Source organism: Carassius carassius, chromosome 36 (genome assembly GCF_963082965.1).
Source record: "Carassius carassius chromosome 36, fCarCar2.1, whole genome shotgun sequence".
NCBI lineage: Eukaryota > Metazoa > Chordata > Actinopteri > Cypriniformes > Cyprinidae > Carassius > Carassius carassius.
Genome location: NC_081790.1, coordinates 26,658,014 through 26,671,255, shown reverse-complemented (window position 1 = coordinate 26,671,255; position 13,242 = coordinate 26,658,014). Strand labels below are relative to the sequence as shown.

Here is a 13,242-nt window from a genome sequence, read left to right as displayed (position 1 = left end):
GAGAAAATGACTCATAACGCGTATCCGCGTTAATCGACTCCAGAGGGTTAAATCACTTGTTTTTAAACCACAATTCTTAAATACACATGCAAATTATGAGTTTTTGTGACGATGGCACACAGCAACGTGAGACGAGCACGCTAAATAGGCTAAAGCTTGCTGTAAAAATTAGAGGTCGACCGATATATCGGTCGGCCGATATATCGGGCCGATATTTGTCATTTTTTAATATATCGGCATCGGCCGATATCCGTGTTTAGTAGCGCCGATTTAAAGTTAGGCACGTCGGCGGGCAGCCCCGTGTTATTGGTGCGGTCTAAAACTTTAATGCAAATGATTGACTTTAGCATGCAAATGAAGGGGAAAACTTCAAGATATCGGCCCTAAAAATCGGCAGCACATATCGGCCATCGGCTGACTCTGACCTCTAAACATCGGCATCGGCTATAGAAAAAGCCATATCGGTCGATCTCTAGTAAAAATTACTATATGTTGGGGGAAAATAGTAAGGAGATATTTGAATTATTTATTAATTAACTTTTTTTATGAGGCAGTGTTGGAAAGAAGTTACCGTATTTTTCGGACTATAAGTCGCACCTGAGTATAAGTCGCATCAGTCCAAAAATACATCATTATGAGGAAAAAAACATATATAAGTCGCTCTGGACTATAAGTCGCACACATTTAGAACCAAGAGAAAAAATTACCGTCTACAGCCGCGAGAGGGCGCTCTATGCTGCTTAGTGTAGGCTACAGCAGCACTGAGCAGCATAGAGCGCCCTCTCGCGGCTGTAGACGGTAATTTTTTTTTTTTTTTGATTCATTTTTAGTTCATTTCTCTTAGTTCATGTCAAATTAATTTTGATAAGTCGCACCTGACTATAAGTCGCAGGACCAGCCAAACTATGAAAAAAAGTGCGACTTATAGTCCGGAAAATACGGTAGTTATCCTGACTCACCATCTCATCATTGGACATGCCTTTAGAAAGAAATAGATCTTTACGGATTACATATTAATATTTGTTTGTTTTTTGTTTTTTTGATTTGAATTATTTAATTTTGTAGTCATTTAAATCTTTCTATTAGGGGTGCACGATATATATCGGCTGATGATTAACCCGCTTCTAGTCAGTAAAGCTGGTTATCTAATCAGGGGTAAATACCATCAGGTGCGTGATTTCACATAGAGCAGCTGTTACTACACGGAGCTGCGCAAATCCAAGCTGATAATGAACATGAATGCTATTATTTGCTGATTACCCTCTCAATGATATAATGCCTATCTTCATGCTTTCAGCCAAAGTGGGTCAAGCTGATGGAAATGTTTTGAATAGCAAATAAATCACCCACTCAGACAACATCATGTCTGGTCACATCCAAATCAAAAAAATGAACTTGAAATGACTTGGAAACATGAAAGGATCTGTGACTGTGCATATAAAAGTTGCACCTTCTTGTTTGTAACTTGCATACCACCTTGCAATGTTTACTGCAAACAAAATATTGCAATACTTAACTTTTTGTGTTATTTTATATAGAAACCACTCTATTTTACATACCTTGTATGTAATGGCAATTTTCTATGATTAATATATCATTTATGTAATGACAGTTTTCTATGATTATTATAGCATTTGTACATTAATCATGTAACAAAAAATAATTACTGCTGCAGTCTTTTTTAAAAATATATGATTAACATAAATGTAGAGAGGAGCAGAACTAAATTAACCAACTTTAGGTTATTGTTAAAAAACAAACAAACAAACAAAAAACTACTGACTGCTTTCAAATGCAGAAACATTAAACAAATTAAAATCCAGCAGTTTATTTAAATATGGCATGATAGTAGTTAGTAAGTATGTTTGTGGATTTAGCAGAAAATCCTGTTTTTGCAATCCCAGCAACACCTATTTGTTTTGTAGTCAGTGAAGGTTAATCCAGTTAAACGTCTTATGATATTATGAGATTAATAGTCACAGCACTGCTCTCTCTCTCTCTCTCTCTGTGTGTGTGTGTGTGTGTGTGTTCGGTTGTAAATCAGTTGTGAGGATCGGTGGCTCAAAGCCTCAGGACTGAGATGAATGCTGTCGTCTATATATAGATGTATATATTAAGTGTGGCAGTGCTGATATACCCATCTCAGAAGCCCCTGAGGACCCAGCAGGTTGTAAATCAATGAAGACCTGGAGATTGATGAACTGCTTGAGAAAACGTGTGATCAGTTGAATTATGTTGACTCTCACAAAATAAAAGTGGTAACTTTACTAGAAATTAAAGTAGCTGAATGCAAAGGGAAAGTGTATGCAAACATCCACACTCATATGAAAGCCATAGGAAATTTTAATAATACATATAATGGAAAGTAAACGTCAAACACATAAAGGTAATATATGTCTCCATTTGTTCATTTTCTAAACTGTTTTTAAGGGTTGTGGGATGCATCTTTTGCCACAATAGACATTGATACACCCTGGAGAAATGGCCAGACTACTGAGAGTAGGTGGCGCTGTGACCAAATTCACACGGTATTCTCAAATCAATTTTCTATTGATAAGGACGTGTAATTAATAATGCATTTCTTGTCAAAATATAGGCGCTTTTCCAAAATGATGACTTCCTCCTCGGCATCTTCGTTACTAACTTTTTTTTTATTATATATATATATATATATATATATATATATATATATATATATATATATATAAGCAAATCTGTAAACTGAATATTGAATAAACCAATGGCCATAGTAATAGGCATGAAGATTATGGCAAAATGATTCCAAAGTTATATAACAAGTTTTGGTCCATTTTTATGAAGCTTTGGCCAGTAGGGGGCATTGAACATCTAGTACAGACAAGCTTGGTGTCAGATTCTAGCAAGTTTCGTCATAATATTCTACTTCCTGTCCGATCTGATCCCAAATTTGTGTCAATGAAAGTTCTGAAGAGAATAAAGTAAACATCGCTCTCCAAGGCAGTTATTTGGTCAGAAGTACATTAATTACCGTGGTCTTGTGAAATGTTATTGCTATTTAAAATAACTGTTTTCTGTTTGAATATATTTTTAAATTTAATTTATTCCTTTGATGGAAACACTGAATTATTAGCAGCCATTACTCCAGTTTTTAGTGTCACATGATCATTCATCTCTATAATTTTTCATAAACAAATCATTCTGATATGTTGATTTGGTGCTCAAAAAACCTTTTTTATTAATGTTGATTATTATGTTTTTTTATGCTTTATCATTTTTTTGTGGAAGCCATGAAACTACCAAAAGTTTAGGGTTTTTATTTTATTTTATTTTATTTTACCAGATTAATATTTTTATTGATCAGTGACACATTAAATTGATCAGTGACAGTAATATATTCCTAATTTTACAAAATATATATTTTAAATGAATTCTGTTCTTTTTAGCTTTCTATTTATAACAAAATATTAACTAATTATGCATTCTGCTATGATTTTGCCACAAAGAAATCAATACAAATAGTTAATGGTTACTAAAAATGGTTCCACACACATTTATTTTAGTGTCACATGTTCAGAATAAATATTTGGAATGAAATCCCCTTGCCAACACAATATAAACATATTTTAGTTAAAATTATTTTATTACCCAAATCATTAGGTTTTATCTTTCTGCTGGAATATATAGTTTCTGGCAATGTTAAGTATCTAGATAAACAAATATTTGGTGTCATGTTTTATCATTTCTAGAGTGCTTTTATTGAGTAATGATGACTGTAAATTCCCATTTTATAAACAGTAAATACAGAAGGACAGGGCTTGTACTGTATGTGTGTATGTAGCATAATGCATTTAGGCTCTGACTAAGTGAGAGTCCTTTAACACTAATGATGTTTGGACAGTTAGATTATTAAAGTTAACTCACCACTTGAGGTCATGCTGTTCCCATGACAACCCCACTATCTACTGTGAATAGATGCTGAGCAGGTTAGTGATGAGTGTGTTTGTGTGTGACGAATGCTTGCTACAAATTCCACAGTGTCCAATAAGCAGCTTTATTTGCTTCTGTGCAAATACAATACTGATTGTGATGATATTCACTTCCTCATATGTCTCACTTACGATTGACACACAGGAACATCAGCAGCATTGTTTCATTAAGCTCAATGGTGATGTGTATTATTTCTGTCACCAAATGGAACTGCAAAAATAAGGACGGTTTCCGGGTTTTCCATCTTCAAGTGGTTGGACAAAGAGAAAGTCATACTCCCAAACTTATGCCATTGGTTGAGCCAATGTTGGGGGTCAGAATTCTGAAACAAACTGAAATATTTTATGCTCTTTGACATTAAGAAAGTGCAAGAGTTTCAGGTGTACACACACACACACTCACACACACACACACACACACACATACATACAGTAGTCAACATTCGAAGTGGATCAAAAAATGTAATCAAAGTTGTCCTAAGACGAAAACGCATTTCAGTTTTAGGTTTTAGGACAACTTTGATGAAAGGTTTTTTTATCCACTTCCAATGTTTTAATGCCAAAATGGAAAAGCCATGTGTGACAAAGTTAGGACCCCATTAATGTTAACATAGAAATTAAGAGGGTGAGTTATGGTCAGGTGCTGCTAACCAGATGCCTTTGATTAACTGATCATCAGCAAGTCTGAGAGCCTCTAAAAAAAAGAAGACATTTTGGCAGTTAACTAGTCTGGAGTAGTGTGTGCTAACACAATGCCAAGGAAGAAAGACATCAGCAATGATCTTAGAGAAGCAAGGAGTTGCTGCCATCAATCTGAGAAGAGTAATATGGCAGCCATTTATGCTGCAGCGCCCGGGGAGCAGTTGGGGGTTCTGTGCCTTGCTCAAGGGCACTTTCGTCGAGGTATTGTAGGTGGAGAGAGCACTGTAGATTCACTCCCCTCACCTACAGTTCCTGCCGGCCCGAGACTCGAACACACAACGTTTGGATTATGAGTCTGAATCTCTAACCATTAGGCCACGACTTCCCCAATCCAAGTACATAATTCCGCTGTGAGGAAGTTTATTCACAAGTGTAAGACATTCAAAACAGACACCAATCCTCCCAGGAGTGGACATCCCAGGAAATTCACCCCAAGATCAGTCAACCCAAGAACTTCACCGCAGGCTCCACAGGCCTCAGTTAACATGTTTAATTATAAAGTTCATGACAGTACAATTAGAAGCACATGGGACAAGTATGGCATGTTTGGAAGGCTTGCCAGAAAAAAACAAAGAAACAACAACATGGCAGCATGGTTTAGGTTTGCAAAGCAAAAGCAAAACATAAGATGTCTAGAACAATGTCCTTTGGACAGAAAAGACCAAAGTGGAGATGTTTGGCCATAATGCACAGCCCCACGCTTGGTGAAAACCTTTAAGAACATATCAGCACAAACATCTCATAACAAAAGTCACTCATGCTGGTAGAGGGCTGATGATTGGAGCTACAGGATGGTTGAGTCGACCGTGAACTCCTCTGTACACCAAAGTATTCAAGAGTCAACTGTGAGGTCATCCGTCCAAGTTGGGCCAAAATTGGGTGATGCAACAGGACAATGATCCCAAGCACCCCACCAAACCTACAACAGAACGGCTGACGAAGAAAGAATCAAGGTGTTGAAATAAAGCAAAGTCCAGAGCTCATCCTGACTCAAATACTGTGGTGAGAGCTTTGCACAAAAACAAACCTCAACTAGAGCATCGTGGTAAAGAAGAGTGGGCCAAAATTACTGCAGAACAATGTGATTGACTGATAAAGTCAATTATTACAAGTTATTGCTGCTAAAAGTGGATCTACAGGCAGTTGAATTATAGGGTGTACTAATCTTGTCACACATGGGTTTTACATCTTGGTTTTATTTTTTTTAAATAAATAAGAACATGGTGCATTATGCCATGTGATGTTGTTCATCTGAGGTTTTAGTTTACATCACATTAATCACGATCAATCATTTGACAGCACTACTATTATTGTTATGAAATAATTATTATTTTTTTTATGCATATTTAGGAATTATAGTTAAATATAGTTTAAAATAGTTTAACCTGTTAATATTGTTTCTGTTATTTACAGTCAAAATCCAAAAGTTCGCAGCAGCACGTCGACAAGGTAAGTTTGTCCAGTTTTCAGTTTAACAGCCAGCATTGAAGTTTTCATAGACGATTTTAAAAAAGGGGGGGAGGGGAACCTTTTACATAAATACAAACCCTTTCAGATTAATGTGAGACTACTCATGTTACATTAACACAAATGAATGCTAATGATTTTCCTCAGCATGTTTAACTCAGTTCGGCTAAATATGACATTTCATACACCGTTTACTCACTAAACCAGTGTCTGACTTTCATTCTCCGGTTTAAGACAAAAAGAGATGCTTTTTTACAGTCTTTCACATGCAGCATGTTCAGTGACCAATGGCTGTCATTTCAGGAGCTTGACATGAACATCCGTCAAAACATCTCTTTCTGTGTTCACACAGGACATGAAAGACCAAGTTGTGTAAATTATAACAGAATGGTCATTTTTGGCTGAACTTTCCCTGTTAGCATGAAACTCTCAAGCATGTGTAACTGCATTTATGTCTATTAAGTCTCTTGTGAAAGCTGCAGCACAGCAGCTGCTGTAACATAAATGTTGGTGCTGGAATCACATAGTGCGTGCCTGCGTGTGTGTGTGTGTTTGTCGCAGCCCGGCTTCACCCAGTCCCACCTCACCGCGCTCCCCCTCATGGCCGATGTTCTCTGCCCCCTCCAGCCCCCAGCTGGCCTCCAGCACCTCCAGCGAATCGTCCCCCGTCAGGTGTGTGTCCTGCTCTGGCCTGCTTAGGCAGCTATCTATAGCAGTGCAGTGTTCTAATCGTTCGGTGATAAGCTTCAGCTTTGCACATTCACACCTTCCCTCCTCACATCTGAGCATATACATCAACTAACTTCATCACTCTGATGCACTGTGGTAGTGTTGTCACGATACCAAAATCATTGTTTCGATACGATACCTAGTCAAGAATTGCAATTTCGATACTTTTTCGATACTTTTCCTGAAAGGGAAAATACACTCTCAAATATCATTGCTGTGCTTTATTTTAAAACCAGGACAACATTCTAATCATATAACACACTAATAAATGAACATATGAACAGCAGATATATTAAACATGTGAACAAAATATGAAATATCAAAATATAAAAAATAAATTAGAGCAATGACATTCAAGGTAAAGAAAGAATAAATTTAGCAGCATTATCTCAGTTATCATAAGAAACATTAGAGTAATAAATTTATCTTGATTCTGAACTTTGAATAAAAATATGAACAGCGATTATATTAAACAATGTTTCTGAACTCAGAAGATTAAATGTCAAAAGATAAATAATATCAATTTAAGCAATGGCATTCAAGTAAAAAAAAAAAAAGCTAATAAAATTTAGCAGCAATATCTCAGATATTGTAACTTATTCTGTCAGTTGTGCAACCTTTTCTTTCAGAGGAGAAAACTCAGCCAGTGAACTTTAGTGAGCGTCATCTTTTTCTACCAGTCGTGGACAGGTGTTCTGTCGATTTGTGCTGCCTTGTCGAAAAATGCTACCTCCCATTAAAACCAATGGTAGCATAATTCGATAGCGAAAAGTGTTACCTATCAGATTTTGCTTCATGCATGATATTAATAAGGTGTGAGGCTTTATTAACATGTACACCTACCCCAACCCTAAACCTACCCTTACAGTATGATAAATACAGTGTTGGTAGCATAATCTGATAGGTAGCATTATTTGTCAGAACACCGGCAGCCACAGTATCACTTGTGCTCACACATGCAGCCTGGTGATGCCCCGCTTTTATGAAATTATTTGGCCCGCTCCAGCCCGCAAATAAAGTAAAATTTCTTTAACCGCCCCGACCCGTGTATAGAGGACATCACGGAAGATACGTTGCTGCTTAGACCTTCGTATTGTAACCTTATCAAAGAACCTAATAAAATATGAAAATATATATTCCAAATATTTAATATAGGCTATATGAAATTGCACTAGTGATGGTTCGTCCGTGAACGAATCTTTTAGGTGAACGAATCGTTGTCGTTCAGGTAATCCACTGACTCATATTTCTTGTTCACTGAAGTTCCTCCCTCCACAGCAGCGCGGGAGCGGAGAAGCGCGAGCACGGCGCTATTAGCAGCGCATGCGCAGCTCGTGAACAGCTCTGTGTCTGTGAACTGTTTCATCCTGTCAAAGAGTTACTCAAGATGTGACAGAGCATGTGATTTGTTGAAAGTAGCGAACGAATCCGCCCTTCACTGAACGAGATCGAGAGATCTTCTCATTCGTGAATGAGTCGAATGAACTGATACATCTCGTTTATGAAAGAAATGAATGAGTATACAGGGTCAGTGAGCCAAGCATGTAAATCTCGATCAGCAATCAGCAGATACAAAGTGCAGTTATAGGTGCTGTGCAGATATGCTCGTTTTCATATTTAGCATACAGAACATAACTCCACGTTTAATCCCCGATTAATGTGAATATTATATATGAACTGTCTGACCAAACAATTAAAATGTTAATTATGCAAGAAAACCTCGTGCTTTATTCATCTGAACAAATTATTTAAACTATTTAAAGCGATTATGCACACATTTTAGTAAAGCCAAATCAGTTTAGTAAAGCCACTAAAGCAGCCATCTCGCTGTAGTGCTTTTTTGCTGCTTGTGTGAGGAGAAAAAAACACACCCGTCCATAGGGAGGCACTGGAAGCGTGCGTTGCACTCACCAACATGAAATACGTCTCTTACAAATCTGGAACGCAGTCATTCTTTGAAGTATCGATACTAATAAATTTAGGAATCGTGATGTTTTAATTTCTGAGAATCGCGATACTTTTGAAGTATCGGTGCACCGTGCAACACTATCCACTGTGGATAATAATATGGTTTATGGGAAGTTTCATTTCTGTCATTGCATAAACTCTATGTATGTTCAGGGGCGGACCTGTTGGGGGTCCTAAGCAAATTCCAGGTACCGTATAGGGCCCTAACACTAACTATGTGCTCTTTTACACCAAACCTTTGTTTTGCTCGCTCACTCTCGTAGTTTATAGTTTATTTATCCCTTCGCAACCACTAATTAGTGAACCTGATGCTGTTCTAAAGCCATATTAGGCTAGCTTATTTTTTTTTCGGATCACAAACGAAGACATTATCAAAACAATGCTTGCACTTATCCATTTAATAAATTGTAAGCTTTTTCAATCTTTTTACAAACAAAAACTTACCCCATGAAACATACGGTAGGGTTTCAGAAACTCAGAAGCTTCATTTCAGCACTTGACAAAAAACTTAACATTTTAAACAGTGAGTGGATTCCAACTTAAACACTTCTGGCCATTACATTTAAGAAATTAACATATATGTCTGTGATTGGCTACATTGCTCATCGCTGCAAATACGTTTCGCCAGTATCATAGGGAACCCCCTGATTTCCCGGGGCCCTAAGTTGCCCCTTACCTCTCTTAAATGCCCCTTTTTATGATGATGTATTTCATGTTTCATGATCAGAATAAATGTATGTACACCAATCAAATTTTGGTTGCACTTTATTTATCTTTGAATTACTTTCATGTGGGTATTCTTCTGATATTGATTTAAAAAAATACATGAATTAATCTACAAATGATGCACTTATTTTAAAGTTTTAAAAGTTTATTGTTTATATATATTTGTATCATCTCCAGTCCTCCGCTACGAAAGGCACGTGCACTATACGCCTGCAAGGCTGAACATGACTCTGAGCTGTCCTTTATCGCAGGCACCATATTCGAGAATGGTAAGTCCCCAGCAAGGGGGGTCTGCATATTTAGCCCTCAGTGGGTGTATTGCATATATCTTAGCTAAGCAGTTTAGAAGCTTTAGCATTGGCATAAGTGGAGAAAACCGATATCTCTGCTTTGTTCCACCTTTTGCCTCTCAGGTATCAGCTTGACATCGCTGAGCAGTAGATCAGATTATTGTTTAATGAAACCTCAGGCGTGTTCACAGCCGCTCTACTGCAAGAGTAAATAGGGCTGGGTAAAAAAAATAAATAAATAATATATATATATATATATATATATATATATATATTCTCGATTCTCAAATCCCAGGAATCGATTAGTGTTTAGGACCCTGACGCGAAGTGGAGATGTACATTATCCTGCTTATTACACAACTAAAAATATTTGTTTTGTACCATACGTTGAAGTCTTCCATTGTAACACGTGGTGATGAAGTGTTTTCAGTCACAAGTAGGCGCCAGACAGTCAACGATAGCGGAGTGACTCGTAAAGCATACAAGTAGTACCGGTCAAGATAACTCGTAATACCCGGATGAACGGCGTGTTATTCAAATTGGTGGTTGTTATTTGGGAATAACATACCACTGAATGGCACAATTGACCAATCAGGATCAAGTATTCCACAGAGCTGTGTAATAATTTACAATAACTACCGGTAAAGCTAATAACACAGGCTCATCCGGGTACTGCGTGTTATTTTGACCATTAGTAATTAAATGCTTAATGCATCACTCCACTGCCGCTGATCAAGGTTTCGTGTCTAATTATTTACTTTTTTGTCAGCAGCTGTGTAATAAGCAGATCACTGTAGTGCCTCAGTTCAAGAGAACTGATCATCTCCTCCACTTTACTACCAGTTACAGCACAAAACAAACATAAATAAACATTGTTTTAAAGAGAGTACAACTTAGCGTAATCCGTATCCCTTCTCATAGAATCAATCAGTGTTTCAACCTCAGAAAGATGTCATTATAAACAATACATCACATAACATCACATATTTGGTGAGCATAAACTCATTAGTCAGCTAGAAAAATTTACTCTACTGAGGAGCATTTTGCTAAATATATGCACCATATGACATATTCATTACAATATTTACTATTCTTCAGTATTAAGTTTGTTTAAATAAATCCCTCACGTTTTAATGACAGCCACCATTTAAAGGTTTATATTTCAAAAAATAAATTGGAGTAAACATTTGCCTATGTATTTGTATAGTTAGTATAATATTAATATAAAAACGTGGTTGTATACAAATTGGTTCATTTTAACTTTCATGTAATGCAGCACCAACGAACTCTCTTGTATATTTTATAGCATTATTTTAGTTTTTTTTTCCTTGAGAAAATTTGCCATGTACTGTACCTGATGCATCCAAAATAACTGATATTGAATTGAATCACAAGCTTGTGAATCTAAATCGAATCGTAAATTCGGTGTCAATACCCAGCCCTATTAAATAGCGGCTTAAAAATGCTTTGAAAGATTATTCGTTAGGCCTCTTTGAGAGACACAGTAAACTTTATTATTTTCAACGCTATCTCACAACCAATTCGCATGTATTTTACGAGGTGGCTAATTCATACGAATGTGTATGACCTCAATCGTACGATTTGTCTAGACTCCAGCGACGGTTAGGTTTAGACTTAGGGGAAGGCCATTCATAGGGATTGGGGAACTCATTAAATAGATACAAAATGACCCATCTCGTAAAATATGTTGAATTGCCATGAAATCAGGTTGTGATGCTGCACATAGAGTCTAACTTGGATCTGGAACAGTCCTTATTCCTTTTTGCACTGTAGAAATAGAGTACACATGGGATAAAGTTGTCAGTGGCATCCAAAATGATCTTCAGTTTGCATCTTTGTCTCTTAGTTCATCCGTCAAGAGAACCAGGCTGGCTGGAGGGCTCCTTGGACGGGAAGACGGGGTTAATTCCGGAGAACTACGTGGAGTTTATGTAGCTGGGAGTCAATGAAAGCGGCACAGAGCCCGCTTTTGAAAATAACTGAACTTCACTCAGTCAGAAGAGCCGAGTTAGTATTCCTGACCGTGATAGTGTGGTTTTTTTGGCAGCTGTGGCGTTCCCCTAGCGTGTAATTGATCCACGCATCCCACAATGCATTGCCACTGTTTAATACAAAGTTCAACGCAAGGTAAAAGGGAAAGAAAACAAGCCCTAGGACTTGACTCAGCCACAGTCAAGCAATTGTATTTTAGGGGCTTATGAATTATGGATTTGTTTTTATTACTATAATAGTTTTTTTTTTATGTATATATAATGCTTCTATGTGAGCACTTCCTGGTTCTCCATGATGTAAAATGTGTGATGTTTCTATGCAGTCTGAGGCTTTTTGAATGTCTTTTTTATCCTTCAGGTCCTTGCATCTGTTTGGTAGAGAACAACTAAACGATAACTGTTAATTATGCACTCTTATGTATATCAGGAAGCATTTAAAAAAAAAAAAAATCAGAATTTTCTCTTTTTAGTATGTGGAAACGTTTAAATTATCTCTTAATGTGAATTAACATCATATGTAAACCACTCTTATTTAAGCATTATCTCGGATGAGATTTGTGTTCGTTGGGGTGTATTAACATTGTAAATAAGTGATAATTGATGATGTATAATTTTTTTGTAAAATGTGAATTATATATATTTTTATTGTAGCATACTAACTTAATTTTTGATAGCCCAATTGATCTTTTAATTTTTTTTTTTGTACAATTTTCTGAGCCTTCATATTCTTTAGGATGTCAAATAAATGAAAACATGGTTCAGTTGTTTAGATTTTTTCTTCTATCAAATAAAAATAACATCAAATTTCCTCTTTTGTCTTTTTTTTTTTTATAAACAAAACTGCTTTGAAGTCTATTTGGACCTGGTTTGTTTGGTACAGATAAACTATTTTATAGATATAGGCAAGTGTAGATTTTTGTGTCAACATTAAGATACAATGAAAAAAAAATTACCACAATGATTTCCCAGTAAAATAAAGACACTACCAAACTTCTGAACAAATGTTGTCCAACATTTAATCAAATATGTGTAAATATCGACATTGACTACAGGAGAGGCGTAATACAGAAGTCATACAAAACTATTGTTTCAAACAAATAGACATTGTATATCATTTGCATTGGATTATTTTACATATAACTGAAATGCAAATAAAACAAAACACACTTTAATGAAAGCCATATACAAGTGAAATATGATTTGCCCTTAATCTTCAAAGATAGTATCTGCAAGAATTTTTGTACAAAATATACTATGTCAGGCCAGTATTAGGGTAGTGCAAATTCTCAGGCTTTGATACATTACACACAGCTTTATTTATATTTTTACTAGTTAATTTTACAGCATTATACATGAGACCAAAGCCTAAATCTTTACAAAAGA

General features: G+C 36.4%; 1 protein-coding gene across 3 annotated transcripts in view; it reads left to right on the top strand.

Moving 5' to 3' along the window:
• Nucleotides 1-12,651, top strand: part of LOC132117496 (rho GTPase-activating protein 26-like) — a 132,339-nt gene extending 119,688 nt beyond the window's left edge. The window contains exons 21-24 of one of the 3 annotated variants that reach the window (XM_059526819.1): nt 6,081-6,116; nt 6,696-6,806; nt 9,735-9,826; nt 11,715-12,650. In XM_059526819.1, coding sequence (XP_059382802.1) covers nt 6,081-6,116; nt 6,696-6,806; nt 9,735-9,826; nt 11,715-11,803 — 328 coding nt within the window. In that variant the 3' untranslated portion in view covers nt 11,804-12,650. Of the gene's footprint in view, nt 1-6,080; nt 6,117-6,695; nt 6,807-9,734; nt 9,827-11,714 lie in introns of all 3 variants that reach the window. The other 2 variants (XM_059526820.1, XM_059526821.1) reach the window with 2 other exon arrangements.
• Nucleotides 12,652-13,242: the final 591 nt, after the last annotated feature.